Below are 15,163 nucleotides of genomic sequence, written 5' to 3'. Positions count from 1 at the left end.
AATAGATTCTTAGTTATTTGTTTTGCATCATATTCAGCGGTTTTTCATGATAACGATTCGCCGATATATCATGATACCATGATACTATGTATCGATTAATCGAATATCTTAAATATCATGAATATCACCAACACTACGGAACACTGCAAAGAAGCTCCATCTATCTCTGGAAGAAAACAAGGGGGGAATATTCTTTTCTGCTTGTTTTGACGTTGGTTGCCATGGTGATGACAAACTATGGCGGCTCATTTGAAAATGAATCTATAGTTATTGGGAGGATTTACGTTTTTCTTTTATATTCTTGATAGTAAATTCGTCGTTCACTCGGTTCGTCTAATAATCAATGGAACCGAACAAGAAAATGTGTTGTTTGTGAAACACGACACTTAAAACATGTTTTATTTATTGACAGGCATATAATACAATTGCGCATGAACGATCGCACAGAAAAAGAGACAAAGGTTTTAGCATTGAAATGATGTCCTAATATTAGTTTTTTTTTTCCAATTTTCAATCAGAACCCAATTATTCTCTATTACCCATAGTTCAAATCCTAAACTTTGTAGCTGTCACCCTTTCATGGACCACAACAATAGCTGTGCTTCCGTGTCGCAATCCCAACTCCGGTACGGTAGATAGACAAAAGATTCCATTGTTTTTGTTTCTGTGAAATCGAAAACTCCCAAATTATTATTCTGCACAAGAAGATAAATCTATTAGAGTATAAGACATCCACCAGTAACCTTTCCAGCTGCTTTAAACTAAAAATAGCCATCAAATTCAAATTTCCCCCTCGAAAACGTATATGTAACAGATCATTGTGCTAATTTTGTATCCAAATATGGAAGTGTCATTGATTGAGAATGATGTCATGCTGACTTCATATTTAAGTGTTTAAAACGTGCTTTATTGTGAGGCACGCATAATGGATCAATGATTTCACATGTACGTGATTTAAGTGTACAATTACATTTCCGTGATTGTAACCTCTAGAACTGCGCGGTAATAGAAATGTTTGGGTAGATATAAGATGATGTTAACTAGTTAGTTGGTGCCATTGTGTTGCATTGCTATTCGAGAGAACAGACCTGAATTTTAGTTAGAGTTAACTCAGAGCTGTTAGTATTATTATTTTTTATTTCCTATTTTTATTCTGAGGTAGAAAATGTTACAGAATTTTCGTTGAAAACATCTCCCCGCCCTTTTCCCCCTTCTCGGTAAAAAAGTGGATCGTTTATTTCTCCTGCTGCGTGGACACGTCAGTGTATGTATGGCCGTACATTTATCGCGTGACATTTTTTATTGCACAAGTGCATACCACATGTGTTTCAATGAAAAGAAATACATTGTGAGTCGACGTCTAAAAAAATATCCTACAACATAACCGAGTCCATATTTTCCCCACTCGTCTACAACAATAAAAGTTTCTGAAAGTTTAGTATTCCGGCGATGCCAATCCAACCTTGCGGACCTGTTCCAAAAATTGTCCAAGTGTCACTTGAGTAAAGTAGCGCGGGATAATAAATTAATAAGTGCGTGTAAAAGGTTCATCAGGGATGCTCCAGGCAGTGAGGCAATAAATAGTTGAACAGAAATAATAGCGCAATTTCAAGTTCTCCACGGAATAATAACTATTTTCCAACAATAATGATTTTTTGTCGGCGTCAATCCTGTTTGTCGCTGCTTACCGGTGCCATCATTGGTTGCTGTCTCATCGCATTCGTCAATCAATTCCTTCACCTTCTGTAAAATAATTTTATAATTATGAAATTTAATTTCAATGATTTTCAATTCACTATTTTAATTTTGCTTTAGGCTTCATCAAAACACCAATGTCGTATCAGCAACAAAAACGGTCAAAAATCAGTCAACTAAAAATGTGATCCGTTCTTTTGTTGACAAAATTGTCATCGGTAAATTTTTAGAAAATTTGATTTGATGCGCCGGAAAATGTTTAAGTGTATGTTCTTTTAATTCTATTAAGATGATAAAGGGAAAAGTCTCTACGATCGAGTCCGCATTTTATGTTGGGTCATGACGACACCCGCCAATCACGACACGAAAGCTCGTGCCGTCAAGGAGACGTGGGGGCCACGTTGCAACGTTTTACTTTTTATTAGCACGGAAGACGGTATACGTGTCATCATTTTGATGTGCAAAGTGATATAAATTATCGTTTGAATTTGAAAAATTACAGATCCGAAATTGCCAACGGTCAAATTCGAAGTGAAAAGCGGCCGGGACGGATTGTGGGGAAAGACCCGGGAAGCGTTTCGTTACGCTTGGGATCGTTATCAAGATGAAGTCGACTGGTTTCTCAAAGCTGACGATGACACGTAATTTCATCTGTTTTGTATTTTCAGAAAATTGTAATGGTAAGGTAAATTTAATTATACCAGGTACATCATTGTTGAGAACCTGCGGTATTTTCTGTCGGGATTCAACACGTCGAAACCGATGTGGTTCGGCCACAAGTTTAAAGCCCTTGTAAAGAACGGATATTTTAGCGGGGGAGCTGGTAATAAGAGCATCAATTAAATAACTATTTCGTTTTGTTTAATTTGCAAAAATAAAAATGATTTCAATAGGTTACGCACTGAGTAGAGAAGCTACCAAGAGATTCGTCAAAGAAGCGTAACTTTTTTGTTGTATTTCATAATAATAATTTGATTTATTAAAATTTATTTAATAATTTTATTATTTAATTTTTTAATAATAATAATTTTTATAATCAGAATCGAAAAAATGATTTTCTTTTACTAATTGCAGATATTTTAACGAAACGATTTGTCGGAAGGACCAGGGTGGAGCGGAGGATGCGGAAATGGGTTGGTAGTTCTATTCTTTAAAGAAAAAAATTATTATTAATTGAATTCATTTTTTAAAAAAGGAACTTGTATGCAAAATCTGAACGTGTCGACCATGGACACAAGGGACTCGCAAGGGAGAGGAAGGTTCTTCCCTTTCAATCCCGATTCACACTACAATCCCGGTGACATTCACGCCGGCGATTATTGGTACTGGGATTACATCTACTATCCTCCTACCCAGGTTTGCATACGTGTCATCATTATAGTTGAGTGGTAGCAAATTAAAATTGGGAATAATTAATTAAAATAGGGACGCAATTGCTGCTCGGATAGTGCCATTTCCTTCCACTACGTCGATCCGAATTTCATGCGGATGCTGGATTTATTCTTCTATCAAATCCGTCCTTACGGAGTGGTGGATCAACGCCCTGCCGTTCCAGAACCACCGCCGGATGTCGAACTCAAAGCAACGCGTTGGTTCGCACCTCCCAAACCGACGCCGCTTCCGCCGCCGACGACTACCACAACTATCAAGCCGAAAGAGAAGGAAGTTAAAGCTCCCGATGATAATAACAAGAATAACATAACTGTGAGCTCAAATGATACCAAGAAAAACTGATTGCTAGGTCTACTGTAACACGAGCTAGATTTATTGTTACTGGTCCTATTTGCCAAAATCAATAATTCAGTTTGTTGTTGGTGCCACACTTCTGAAGATGTATTTTGAAAAAGTCAGTTTGATAAACACGTGCTCAAAGTTACGTAACTAATCAATGGGAACAAATTTAATGGGAAATTAGCATTGGAAAAGTGCGTCATAATAATAAGCAAAACGTTGAAAAGTCTAACAAGAGAGGCGGATTATAATATGTTTATCCGGCTTGGGGGCAAACCTTGTAACCTGGTGGCAGGCAGTCCAAATTGACACCGGGTACAAAAGTCCGTGTCAGTTCAGTCGAAACCACCGACCAGGTAGTCGTCGTCACCGTGCTGATGTAATTCGGCCAGTAGAAAAATCGTTTCACTTTCAGTTTTTGATCCCCTTCCGAGTTGGCTGCTGGCGATCCTGTGCTAATATCTTCCTTCGACGAAATGATTTCGATAGTCGTGGATTCACGGTCGTCAGCCATCATTTCGTTGGTTGCCCTTGGCAGAACGGTAGACAACACCCTGGGAAATGAATTATAACTAAATGAGTTATAACATTCTAATGGGCGGATTCATTGAACTTACAGTCCAACTTCTGTAGGATTGATGGGAAATTGGCCATCGTCTTCTGCTAGGAGCTCACGCTTTCTCCGGCAGTTGGGAACAGCGGCCGGAGCCACCGGAAGTAAATTACCGCGAGGAATGCACGACGAGAAGGCGATGGATGTGCAGGTGGAAGTGATGGTGAAGGTGGCAGCTCTGGTCAGGAAATTATGTCGAGTGTTGCCGTCGAAAAATCGTTTGTTGATTTGATCCTGGATCGGGAGCAGTGCTGGCCGTTGCTGCACCATGTTCTTGTTCCTGGACTGGACATATCCGTTGGATTCGTACTGATTGCCCGGCGATTTTGGATCCATCTGGTCCTCCTGAAATATTAACGACGGATGATAATTGGAATCAAAATTTTATTAGCCATCAATGTTACGTTGGTGCGGAAGAAGATGGGATTGATTCTCGAATCGCCATGGATTCCTTTACGGATGTCCGGAAGGTAATCGCCATAAGTAGTTGGATAAAATTGTGACACCCAAGGGCGGAGCATCAATATCTGCTCACGATATTGTTGATGACTGACGGCAAAGCAAATGGACAGGAGGATGATGAACTTCATTCTAAATTCAGAAAAAAATTGAAAATGATGTAATTTAATTTAATGATTGCAACTTTGTAATTGAGATACCTTGTAGATATTTCTTTGAGACTAGATGATGCTTGTAGCTGAACTGAAAGTGAACTGATGTTTCACCAATCCGCCAGTTCCTTTTATACTATCCGGAATAAAAGTTGAATTTTGGCCATAATTCTCCGGCTATTTGAAATGTTGTTACAGATGGTGGTCGAGGTAATAACAGCCAATTTCAAGTGTGAGTAGACTAATTGATATTATTAAAACCACTCCAGTTAACGTCAAGGAAAAAATCGCGTCTCTATATGCAATTCACCAATGGCAAGGTTAACGTTTTGCCATTGGCGGATGCGTGTTGATGGTTATATAACGTTCCAGTCTTTATCGCCATACTATGCAGAGCGTGAAAATCTCATCGAGTAAATATAGGAGGAAACTCTGTAAATAGAATAATTTGAACATAATAACAGTGGTTATGGTCTTCCAAATTCACTAAGATTCTGTTTCCGGTTATTATATAGTTATTCTGCACTGAGGCGAAAGTGAATCGATAATCTTCAAGTACGGAATTTTCGACTGGCAAGTATAAAAGCCACTTGGAGGCTCAACTCAAAATGTAGTTCGTCTTCAGCTCGACTGGCAAGTCTTTGGTTTAACAAAATAACTCCCCCAGGATTTTTTAAGGTAATTTACTATTTCAAAACTTGAATCGAGTAAAGTCCTAACATTAAATGTTTTTCTTAATTATGTAGAAATCAAAAATGAAATTCATCATCCTCTTGTCCGTTTTGGTTGTTGTCACCCAACAACAATACAATCAACAATTCCTGGTGCCTCGATCCTGGTTGCCATTTTCTTATCATCAGCCATCCCATTATAATGCGGATCCTCAGCAACATGAAATTTACAACTATTCACCCTACAATCGTCTGGGACCAGTATTCATCTATAATGACGTAATTAAATTCATTTGTTCCGCCCATCAGCTGTCGGCTAATTAACAATTATTTCTAATTGCTCCCCCATTCAGGATGAGACAACCGGATCGATGCCGATGGAAAACCAGTACGTGGTGAACCAACACCAACGATATGTCGAGCCCAGGATCAAAGACTATGGACCGCACCGAAAATTTCTCAAGTCGATCCAGCAACAGAAATTCCTGTTTGGCAGTAGCACCAGTCAGCAGCCGTTCACCAAGACGGCCACATTCTTCATCACATCCACTTGCACAGCTCTAACCGTAAGAGAAACGGAAACCAATTTCAATCAAATAAATATTGTTTTCATTAATTTATTATTATTTTAAAATTATTTAACCAATTAATTATTATCCTAAAACAGGTTTCTTCGTGCATTCCACGTCTCAATTTACTTCCGGCTGCTCCGGCCGCTGTACCCAACTGTCGACGCAAGCGCGAATTCAACCCGGGTCATCTCGGAGAAAACGACAACGGCCAATTCTCCATCACGCCCAGCCAAGTGCGGATGTAAGTTTCCGTTTGGAGGTTTGCCAGCATGATGAGATGGATATAGGATTGATTTTTGAAACAATATGACAGGGTGTATCCTACCGCGCTGCCGGATGCTACCACGAAAGATAACACCCGAAGGATTGATATCGTTTCGTCGAAAGAAGAGAACATCATGGACAGCACGTACCAATCCGGAAAAGGAATTTCCAACAGCAAGGAGCCCATCATGAATCATGGACGATTCCTGCCCTGGTATTTCTTGACATCGGTGACTAAAACTACCTGGGGGGTTGTCTCCAGTGTCTTTACCAGCACATACGTTCCAGCAGTGAACTTGAACTGTCTGCCGCCCAGTTACATCATCTGTCCGGAAGCTGGAAAATAAGCAATTCCAAAAGGATTTTGGTTGTTATTACCCTTTACATGGTTATTGGGCATTGTTATTTTTGATTGATTACTCTTTTCCGTTTATTTAATTTGAGCGTGTACTACCACTTAACCAAAATACACGGTTCTTAACTATAATTGTTCAATTAATCAGCCATTAATTACCAGGTGTGGGGATCGAACCCACGTCTCTATTCAGAGACCAGATCTTAAGTCTGGCGCCTTAACCACTCGGCCAACCTGGTTATTAATGAAAGAACCCAGATGTAAAAATGTCTAACGATGAAGAAATGCCTCTAATTAATTTATTCAACCAAACCCACAAATAATTACAGAAGCAAAAGTGCAAATAAATAGATAGAATAAGCTGCAAGTAAAAATTATTAACGATTTTTAACCGGATGCAGCGCAAACTACGTAACCGGGCGGTATACAGGCGACACAAACGATGTCACCGGCTGCTTGTGAAAGCGCTTTACATTGAACAGTTGGCGCCGGTAAGATGAGATTAACAGTTTGAGTGCTGGTCGTATTGTAAAACACGTAAGACGAATAAGTCGACGTGGTGAAGGCCGTCAATGTCGACACTGATGTCGTCACAGTTGTCGTGGGAATAACTATAATCGAGTTAATTACAGACGTCGACACGGACGTTGTCGTAGAATTCTCAAACATTAACAAAGTGGAGAATTGAAATCGGTTGAAAAAGAATCGCTTGCTCCTCCTAGTACTTTGTTCCTCATTAGACATTTCATTTTCGTCTTTGGACGATGTCAGTTGACCGACAGGTGAGGCCAGTTCACCTGTTGGTGTAGGCAGAGCAGTGGGCATCAATCTGAATCAAATAATTCAATTTGAAAACATTCTTTAAATAGATCGTTTGAGTTGGATTTTACTTGAGCGTTTCCGTGGGAGAGACGAGAAACTGCTGATGCTCTTCATCATCTTCATCGATTGCCCTTTTCTTCCAGCCGCAAGTAATCGGGACTGCCGACAGCTGGAAAGACGGGACGCATTTGATGACCGACGTGAGTGTCAAAGTGGCCGTGTTGGTAGTGGTGGCCGTGCTGGTGCTGAACAGAAAGCTGGTGGAAGTGATGATGGATGTCTTAGTCGACACGGCGAAAGAAGTGCTGGTTGCGGTGCTGAAATCGGTTAAGAAAGTTGTGCTGGTCGATGTGGTGGTAAACGTTCTGAAAAACGGGTTGTTGTTGTTGCCCGAATTGAAACCACTCAGGAAGAATCGCCTTGAATGATTATCATTTAACGGATGATTAAAGTCTCTGATCCTCGACTGGGTGTCTGGGAAACCTTCCGTGTTATTCAGATTGTTCGTGGCGGTCGTCCAGTTTGGATTCTCATTCTGAAATACGGAACATATTCAATTACTTTTTCAATCAAATTATCTTTTGTCAGATTTACTTGGAAATAGATGGAGGTCCTAGGCGGATTTAAGTGACGGTGAAACGGAATTTCGTCTATCAGGTGATAATTATTGATGAATCGATGTGGCAAGTATGGCGATGGAAACCATAGCAACGGGACAATTGGCCGCTGCAGGTAAAATTGATGAGAGGTGACCAAAAAGGCCGACAGCAGGAAAATCAGCGAAGATCTCATCTAGCATACAACGAATGAATTTGCAGTTTTAACTTGGAATTAAAATAAGTTTAGCAGAATTAGTCAATTAGACATAAGCTACCTTGAAAACTGTTTTTACCTCGAAGGGCTGGTGGTTTCTGCTCTTTACCGATGGACGACAAAGCTTTTTATACGACGAACAAAAACGGCAGTGTTTTGTTTTTCGGCTTTGACGTTTATTCAATCACCAAAATAGGAAATTTTGTTTTTCTGAAATCAAAGCAAAAGATCTTTACTTAACAAACAGTAGAGGGCATTATGCAGAACAGGTGTGTACTTCTGTTACACGCTATCTTTCGAAATCATAATTCATTAACAATAAAAGTTATTACCTCTTGGCTTCCAAAGAGGGTCTTGTTATTGTGGCGGTTTCGGTCTAAAAGTAATTATCTGTGGGTTTTGTGCAAATATTTACGTTTAACTTGAGAATGGTAGAAGGGTTCAGTGCAATTTCATGAAAATAATCCCGATCCGTTCAGCGGATATCGAAAACAGAGGTGAGAAAACCGCTTATCGATCGTTTTTGAGCGGTTTGGATTTGGGGGGGTGGGGTCGATTTTATTTCTATATCGATATCTTATGGCTAATTAGAATATTAGTGTCGTCTGCTTCGCTTTAGAAGTTTCGAAATCTTAAAACGTGGTCGACTGGTCACTGGTCGTCGTCTCTAGTGTCGCGGATCTCCATGCTCTCCACTCCGTGCTGTTTATCAGGTAAATAAACTGGAATGATTTTGGGAGCTTAAATCGAAGAGTTAAACCTGTTCCAAATTTGTCAAATGTTAGTTTTTGTCTTTTGACTAGCATTTAATCATGTAAGCCCCCTGTTGATGCATGGCAGTTTTTTTTGCACTATATGTAACTCTTTCCTATATTTGCAAATTTCAGGCCAGAGCCAGTCATCATAACCATAAGTTATGCAAATTTTGCTTATGTACCAGCATCATCATCATCAGCAACAATCTCAGTCATCATCGCTTGGGTAATTTTTGTGACTTTTGTTCCTGCAACACTGCTATTTATTTTAATGATACATGACTTGCAAAAGTTCAGTGTGCAGTACATGGAAACCTCAAGTTCTCCTGTTTATTTAAAATTTTAACAATTAGGGTTTACCAGTTTTCTCATTCTCACTTCGAAAAAATTTTTTGTAACCCATTTTTCATTTAGATAAACAGCACCCCGTTTCATTGGAGAGACTACCGGTGTCGGTCGAGTTCATCTTCTCTTTAAATCCCCTCTGTCGTCGTGTACACCCATGTGAATGTGGTTGTATTAACGAGTCTGAGGCCCTAGCTTTTTTCCTATCCCGCCTGGTGGTGGATTCAACTTTTCAACGGAGGAAACAACTGCGGATGCCTGGGTGACTTCCCAGGCTTAAAAGGTAGGAAAATGTATCTCTATTCTTCCTATTTGACTATTTTGGTGACGTACGTATACGATAATTCCTGAGCTGTGCAGTTGACTGGGCATTGTTTTCTCTTGCCGTTTTGTGGTTTTGTTGACTTAACCTTTGGCGGTACAACTAGAAACATTCAATCTGAAGGTGTAAATCCTCATTTGACAATTGGTCACACCATGTTGCAATTTTAGTTTTACGGTAGCCGTAACGTTTTGCGGTCGTTACAGCTTAAGGAGGGATGAAAATTGTATCGTTAACTCGAAAAAAGATCGGGAGGGAAGGCGGATTCTTCTTGAATAACAAAATTTAGATTAGAATCCACGGTACTGTCGAGTACCGACCATCGTGTTGTCGACCTTACACTTTTCTCAAACAATTTACGATTTAATTGGCGCGTGACATTTTCTTGTTTCGTGACTTTTTTTAAAACCCGCAAGTCGGCTTCAATTTTTTTACAACCTTCCATTAACTTCGTGTAGCTACGAAAATCTAAAATGGAAGTAGAACATTTTTCTATCGACCCGGATTATTCCGGGTTTTCTTTTTGAAGTGTATTGCTCTCTGCTTTTGTTATTTTTTAATTGAGGTTGTCCCACACCGCTTGCATGATCTCACCTGAACTACGCATTGAATTTGTTGTTTCACGGATAACGTTCCGTTATTCTCTTGATTAAACTAGAGAAAATAGATTCGACTGAATGATGCTGCTAAAAATCTATTCACCCGACAGCCACATGCACTGAATAAGTAGAAAAAGCGGAAGCAAGTAATACAATGAAATCCACATGAACGATAACATTGTACCAAGCTAGAGCTGGAAAAATAGAAAGAATGAAGAAATAGTACAGTAATCAAGTTTTGTGGCGCTAAAATTTAAATTACTTTTCACAAAATGCGCTAGGTTGTCAATTTGAATCATTCAACTTCAATTGGTTGGAATATCAGAGATTCAGAGCTCAATTTGTCATTTTAACCGGCAGCAGGGCAGACAACGTAGCCTACCGGTAAGCAGGACGCGCACTGCGGTATTGCTGCACCAGCTGCAGCTTGACATTGAGCAGCGGGCGCTGGATTGAGTAGATTTACTGTTTGTGTGACGGTCGAGTTTGAAAATACAAATGTAGTGGAGGTTGCCGTAGCTAATGTAGTAAAAGTGGACACTGACTGAGCCACTGTAGTTGTGGGAACCACGATAACCGAGGTCGACGTTGTTGTTACCGTAGATGTCGTATAGAAATTTCTGTTCAAAAGGAAAAATCGTTTGGCTCTGCTCTGATCTTCCTGGGACACTTCAACGTTGGCGACTTCGTCTTTGGACGATGTAACGTCATCGGTATTAGGTAGGGCTCGTTCACTTCTTTCTGACGGAAGAGCAGTGGGCGTCAATCTGAATACAACCAAATTAATCTTAGTGTTATTTCAGAAATACAAGGTAATTTTGAATTGATCATTACTCGAGCGTTTCCGAGGGAGAGATGATAAACTGGTGATGTTCCTCGGAATCTTCGTCGATTCCCCTTTTTTTCCGGCCGCAAGAAACCGGAACTGGCGACAGCTGCAAAGCCGGGACGCATCTAACGACCGATGTCAGAGATAAAGTCGCTGTGCTAACGACTATGGCCGTGCTGGTACTAGTGGTCGAAGAGATGGTAGTCGTGGTAGATGTGCTGGTAGATAAGCTGATGGATGTCGCGGTAGTGGTGGTTGTGGTGGTGTACGTTCTCAAAAACGGATTGCTATTCTGATTTGCGTTGTAGTTGTAGCCGTCGTTGTTCCCAAAGCTTCCGGCCAGAAACCGTCCGCTCTGTGGTTGGATGTCGATATCCGATGGCCTGTTGCCTTTGATCCTTGATTGTACGTCAGGATATTCCTCTTGTTCGCCATTAGAGTTACTTTGACTATCTGCCAAATCTCGGTTCAAATCTTCGTTCTAATGATAACAATTTATCCAATTAAAAGTTTCTCATTGCCCTGATTTTCTTTTAAACTGAACAGCCCCCCCCCCCCGATCACAAGCAAAAGCAATACTATTGATATAAAAATACTTACAAAAACAATTAGTGGCCGGTAATTGCTCATGAAATGTCGTGCGGGGTGAGGTGATAGCCAAACCATCGGGTTGTTAGGCCGCTGAAAGTAAAATTGTTGAGACATGGCAACGAAAGCCATCAGGAAAATCAGCGCAAATTTCATCTGCCATAGTATATCATTAATTAGATCTGGATGTAGTCTCCCAGGATGTAGTTTAACATGATAGACAACATACTGTATTAAAGTTTAGAATACCTTTGGAACTGTATTTCGTGCAAAGATCCAGTGAGAGAACTAGTGCTGATGCTGCTGAGGCTAGAACTGCTCTTCCAACGATACCTGGCAGAGCTTTTATACACCGAATGAAAATAGGATTTTTTCGTTTAAATTACCGTAATAGGAGCTTTGAAAGTTCAATGTCGCAATCAAAATGTCGGCTTAACCATTTTAAATTTTCCATTCATCAAACGATTTGTTTTGTAATGCTAAAGAACGAAGGGCATTTTTTAATAAGGACGATACCCCAAAAAGTGTACGTATAATCCCGATTATACCTTACCTGAAATATTCTAAACTGCGTATCTTGTTGCCTATTAAAATCCCCGCAATAATCTACCTTTTTGGTCACTTTAAAGAGCTGCGAATTTTTTTCCCAAAATAGACTTCATGTATTAGGTTGACTTTTGTCACTTGTCGCACAACCTTTACATCAAGAACTTTTTCTTTATTCATGGTATAGTTTCTGTGTCGTCCTCTTTTCTACATAAAATTCTATTATTTGTAATTATTTTTAAAATAGTAATTTAAGAGGTAGAAAATTGTGATAAGCATGACAACCTTTCTTCTTATCAAGTATATTCTGTTCATGGGGTGAGATGATGACAAGGAAAATTAAGTGGTTTTATAGTTAACCAGCAAATTATAATTTCAGAGTTTGTCATGTAAGTAGAGGTGATGTGTTTGGAAGTATCTTGCGCATTGCTTTTGCTATTACTCAGACCTCCAGCATGAAATCCATGTAGGGATTTATTTGGATTGAGATTGTTCATGTCCCACACTTCTAGCGTTTCTTTCACCTCTGGGCGACTCCTCATTTATTTATCAAACTTAAATAAAATAAATTTGACTAGTTCGAACAAGTGAATGATGCTGCTAAAAATCTATTCAACCGACAGCCGCGTGCAATGCGCTCAGTAATAATTATAAGTAATAAGCGCAGGAGCAAATAATACAGGCAGTTCAATCTACACGAAAGAAAAGCCGAGAAAATACAATCAATGAAGAAATACAGTGATAACGTTGAGGTGCAACTGTCAGCTTAATTTAAACATTATTTTTTTTTACTTTTCTTCAATGCACTAAGGCATCAACTTGAATCATTCAACTTCAATTGGCTAAAAAATAGTGGCTTGATTTGCCATTTTAACCGGACGCAGGGCAGACAATGTAGCCTACCGGTAAACAGGAAATACACTGTGGTATAGCTGCTGCAGGAGCAGCTGCCGCTACAGCTACTGCTGCACACTGAACAGCGGGTGCTGGATTGAGTAGATTTACTGTTTGTGTGACGGTCGAGTTGGAAAAGAAATATGAGGTGGAGGTCGTCGTAGCGAATGTGGTCACAGTGGATATTGACTGAGACACTGTAGTTGTGGGGATAACGATAGTGGAAGTCGACGTTGTCAACACCGTCGATGTGGAATATAAATTTCTGTTCAGTAGGAAAAATCGTTTGGCTCTGCTCTGATCTTCCTGGGACACTTCAACGTTGGCGACTTCGTCTTTGGACGATGTAACGTCATCGGTATTAGGTAGGGCTCGTTCATTTCTTTCTGACGGAAGAGCAGTGGGCGTCAATCTGAATGCATCCAAATTAATCGTAGTGTTATTTCAGAAATACAAGGTAATTTTGAATTGATCAATACTTGAGCGTTTCCGAGGGAGAGATGATAAACTGGTGGTGTTCCTCGGAATCTTCGTCGATTCCCCTTTTCTTCCGGCCGCAAGAAACTGGAATTGCCGAAACTTGCAAAGCCGGGACGCATCTAACGACCGATGTCAGAGATAAAGTAGCTGTGCTAACTATTGTAGCCGTGCTGGTACTAGTAGTGGTTGCGGTGACGATAATGCTGGTAGATGTACTGGTTGATAAACTATAAGATGTTGAAGTACTGGTGGTTGTGGTGGTGTACGTTCTCAAAAACGGATTGCTATTCTGATTTGCGTTATAGCTGTAGCCATCATTGTTCCCAAAGCTTCCGGCCAGAAACCGCCCACTCTGCGGCTGGATCTCGAAATCCGATGGCCGGTTACCTTTGATCCTTGATTGTACGTCAGGATATTCCTCTTGTTCGCCATTAGAGTTACTTTGACTATCTGCCAAATCTCGGTTCAAATCTTCATTCTAATGATAACAATTAATTGTATTATGAGTTTTTTAATTTCCCTTGTCTTAATTGAATTCGATAGAACCCTTCTTATTGGTTTACAAGTAAAATTTGTTATCCTATTGCAATACTTCAAAAATACTTACAAAGGCAACTAGAGGCCGGTAATTATTCATGAAATACCGCGCGGGGTGAGGTGCCAGCCAAACCATTGGAATGTTAGGGCGCTGAAAGTAAAATTGTTGAGACATGGCAACAAACGCCATCAGGAAAATCAGCGCAAATTTCATCTGCCATAACATAATTAAATTTGAACATGTTTAGATAACACACAGTAATGATAAAAGTTTATCATACTACCTTTGAAGCTATTTGGTGCGAAGATCCAGTGAACTAGCGCTGATGCTGATGAGGTTCTGCCCTCCCAACGATTTCTGGCAGAGCTTTTATACACCAATTGTAAAACATATATTTTTTTTTAAATTACCATAACAGGAGCTTTGAAGTTTCTATGTCACAATAAAAATGTTGGCTTATCAAATTTATCAAAAGACAAATTTGTTTTTCAATGCCACCGAAAAAATAAAATCTTTAAAGACGAGACCGAAATAGTGCATAATCCCTGCTGTATAGCTTACTTAATACGTACAAGAAATACTGTGCTGCAGCTCTTTGACTATTTTTGAAATACCCGCAGAACCTATTTAGACATCTTAAGAAGCGCAAATTTATTTCACAGAAAAGACCGCCCATTTTGTGCCGTGTATTTAGTTAACTGCGCTATACTCAGCAGTGTATTAACTATTAGACAAATGTATCCAACAAGTTGCGGTCTTGACGCGAATTAATTAACTTTTTTTTTTTTCATTAAAAGAATTTCATTTCTGCGGTAGCCTATCCTTTTTGACGTAGACCTTTGGCGATTTCTAAAATTATTAGACAACAAATATGAAACTAGCACTATAATTGAGCATGGTGTTCTACCTTCTTATCAAAGATGTTTTCCTGGAAAAATTAGATGGCATTGACACACAGATAATAATTAATAAGTGGTTTTAGCTATTTCAGCGATCGACCAAATTACAATTTCTGGTGTTCTGTTTAATGTTTATCTTTCAGTTTATTTCGCAACACGTTCACGTACATTTTTAATGCCATCTGTGTCGCTGTGTGGCACCATGATACAACTGTACTCGC

The 15,163-nt window shown here is 39.7% G+C and overlaps 6 protein-coding genes and 1 non-coding gene across 7 annotated transcripts; 2 read left to right on the top strand and 5 right to left on the bottom strand.

The window, feature by feature from the left end:
- The first annotated feature begins 1,053 nt into the window (after window positions 1-1,053).
- Window positions 1,054-3,571, top strand: LOC124203946 (glycoprotein-N-acetylgalactosamine 3-beta-galactosyltransferase 1-like). The gene is made up of 9 exons (XM_046600848.1): window positions 1,054-1,745; window positions 1,816-1,913; window positions 1,985-2,131; window positions 2,198-2,336; window positions 2,400-2,518; window positions 2,589-2,634; window positions 2,770-2,828; window positions 2,891-3,051; window positions 3,121-3,571. Exons 1-9 carry the CDS (start codon window positions 1,648-1,650, stop codon window positions 3,427-3,429), a joined length of 1,176 nt encoding a protein of 391 aa, XP_046456804.1. The 5' UTR covers window positions 1,054-1,647; the 3' UTR covers window positions 3,430-3,571.
- Window positions 3,500-4,748, bottom strand: LOC124203947. The gene is made up of 4 exons (XM_046600849.1): window positions 4,699-4,748; window positions 4,444-4,630; window positions 4,044-4,384; window positions 3,500-3,980 (listed from the first exon to the last, which is right to left on the bottom strand). The coding sequence occupies exons 2-4, from the start codon at window positions 4,627-4,629 to the stop codon at window positions 3,683-3,685; spliced, it is 825 nt and encodes a 274-aa protein (XP_046456805.1). The 5' UTR covers window position 4,630; window positions 4,699-4,748; the 3' UTR covers window positions 3,500-3,682.
- Window positions 4,749-5,266: 518 nt separating this feature from the next.
- Window positions 5,267-6,708, top strand: LOC124203945. The gene is made up of 5 exons (XM_046600847.1): window positions 5,267-5,328; window positions 5,397-5,600; window positions 5,675-5,887; window positions 5,989-6,134; window positions 6,207-6,708. The coding sequence occupies exons 2-5, from the start codon at window positions 5,406-5,408 to the stop codon at window positions 6,502-6,504; spliced, it is 852 nt and encodes a 283-aa protein (XP_046456803.1). The 5' UTR covers window positions 5,267-5,328; window positions 5,397-5,405; the 3' UTR covers window positions 6,505-6,708.
- Window positions 6,669-6,751, bottom strand: Trnal-uaa. Its single transcript has one exon. It is a non-coding gene; the product is annotated as a tRNA-Leu (tRNA).
- Window positions 6,752-6,786: 35 nt separating this feature from the next.
- Window positions 6,787-8,248, bottom strand: LOC124203944 (mucin-5AC-like). Its single transcript, XM_046600846.1, has 4 exons — window positions 8,227-8,248; window positions 7,929-8,126; window positions 7,403-7,869; window positions 6,787-7,341 (listed from the first exon to the last, which is right to left on the bottom strand). Exons 2-4 carry the CDS (start codon window positions 8,124-8,126, stop codon window positions 6,900-6,902), a joined length of 1,107 nt encoding a protein of 368 aa, XP_046456802.1. The 5' UTR covers window positions 8,227-8,248; the 3' UTR covers window positions 6,787-6,899.
- A 1,999-nt stretch (window positions 8,249-10,247) lies between these two features.
- On the bottom strand, window positions 10,248-11,936 carry LOC124203943 (cell wall protein DAN4-like). The gene is made up of 4 exons (XM_046600845.1): window positions 11,835-11,936; window positions 11,598-11,741; window positions 11,003-11,478; window positions 10,248-10,935 (listed from the first exon to the last, which is right to left on the bottom strand). Exons 2-4 carry the CDS (start codon window positions 11,739-11,741, stop codon window positions 10,518-10,520), a joined length of 1,038 nt encoding a protein of 345 aa, XP_046456801.1. The 5' UTR covers window positions 11,835-11,936; the 3' UTR covers window positions 10,248-10,517.
- A 787-nt stretch (window positions 11,937-12,723) lies between these two features.
- On the bottom strand, window positions 12,724-14,434 carry LOC124203942 (cell wall protein DAN4-like). The gene is made up of 4 exons (XM_046600844.1): window positions 14,327-14,434; window positions 14,113-14,256; window positions 13,505-13,983; window positions 12,724-13,437 (listed from the first exon to the last, which is right to left on the bottom strand). Exons 2-4 carry the CDS (start codon window positions 14,254-14,256, stop codon window positions 13,002-13,004), a joined length of 1,059 nt encoding a protein of 352 aa, XP_046456800.1. The 5' UTR covers window positions 14,327-14,434; the 3' UTR covers window positions 12,724-13,001.
- Between the last annotated feature and the right edge of the window lie 729 nt (window positions 14,435-15,163).

This window comes from Daphnia pulex, chromosome 10 (assembly GCF_021134715.1).
Source record: "Daphnia pulex isolate KAP4 chromosome 10, ASM2113471v1".
Lineage (NCBI taxonomy): Eukaryota > Metazoa > Arthropoda > Branchiopoda > Diplostraca > Daphniidae > Daphnia > Daphnia pulex.
This window is presented reverse-complemented; position numbering and strand designations above follow the sequence as displayed.

Bases quoted from the DNA above. Each gene is read 5' to 3' on its own strand.
- LOC124203946 (XM_046600848.1), top strand. From the start codon at position 1,648: ATGATTTTTTGTCGGCGTCAATCCTGTTTGTCGCTGCTTACCGGTGCC. The intron at 1,746-1,815 runs GTAAAATAATTT...ATTTTGCTTTAG, and splicing joins AATCAATTCCTTCACCTTCT to GCTTCATCAAAACACCAATG. The intron at 2,132-2,197 runs GTATACGTGTCA...GAAAAATTACAG, and splicing joins TTTTATTAGCACGGAAGACG to ATCCGAAATTGCCAACGGTC.
- LOC124203947 (XM_046600849.1), bottom strand. From the start codon at position 4,629: ATGAAGTTCATCATCCTCCTGTCCATTTGCTTTGCCGTCAGTCATCAA. The intron at 4,385-4,443 runs GTAACATTGATG...TTAATATTTCAG, and splicing joins CCATCTTCTTCCGCACCAAC to GAGGACCAGATGGATCCAAA. The intron at 3,981-4,043 runs GTAAGTTCAATG...TTCATTTCCCAG, and splicing joins AATCCTACAGAAGTTGGACT to GGTGTTGTCTACCGTTCTGC.
- LOC124203945 (XM_046600847.1), top strand. From the start codon at position 5,406: ATGAAATTCATCATCCTCTTGTCCGTTTTGGTTGTTGTCACCCAACAA. The intron at 5,888-5,988 runs GTAAGAGAAACG...ATCCTAAAACAG, and splicing joins CCACTTGCACAGCTCTAACC to GTTTCTTCGTGCATTCCACG. The intron at 6,135-6,206 runs GTAAGTTTCCGT...ACAATATGACAG, and splicing joins ACGCCCAGCCAAGTGCGGAT to GGTGTATCCTACCGCGCTGC.
- LOC124203944 (XM_046600846.1), bottom strand. From the start codon at position 8,126: ATGAGATCTTCGCTGATTTTCCTGCTGTCGGCCTTTTTGGTCACCTCT. The intron at 7,870-7,928 runs GTAAATCTGACA...TCCGTATTTCAG, and splicing joins GGACCTCCATCTATTTCCAA to AATGAGAATCCAAACTGGAC. The intron at 7,342-7,402 runs GTAAAATCCAAC...TATTTGATTCAG, and splicing joins TCTCCCACGGAAACGCTCAA to ATTGATGCCCACTGCTCTGC.
- LOC124203943 (XM_046600845.1), bottom strand. From the start codon at position 11,741: ATGAAATTTGCGCTGATTTTCCTGATGGCTTTCGTTGCCATGTCTCAA. The intron at 11,479-11,597 runs GTAAGTATTTTT...TGTTATCATTAG, and splicing joins ACCGGCCACTAATTGTTTTT to AACGAAGATTTGAACCGAGA. The intron at 10,936-11,002 runs GTAATGATCAAT...GGTTGTATTCAG, and splicing joins TCTCCCTCGGAAACGCTCGA to ATTGACGCCCACTGCTCTTC.
- LOC124203942 (XM_046600844.1), bottom strand. From the start codon at position 14,256: ATGAAATTTGCGCTGATTTTCCTGATGGCGTTTGTTGCCATGTCTCAA. The intron at 13,984-14,112 runs GTAAGTATTTTT...TGTTATCATTAG, and splicing joins ACCGGCCTCTAGTTGCCTTT to AATGAAGATTTGAACCGAGA. The intron at 13,438-13,504 runs GTATTGATCAAT...GGATGCATTCAG, and splicing joins TCTCCCTCGGAAACGCTCAA to ATTGACGCCCACTGCTCTTC.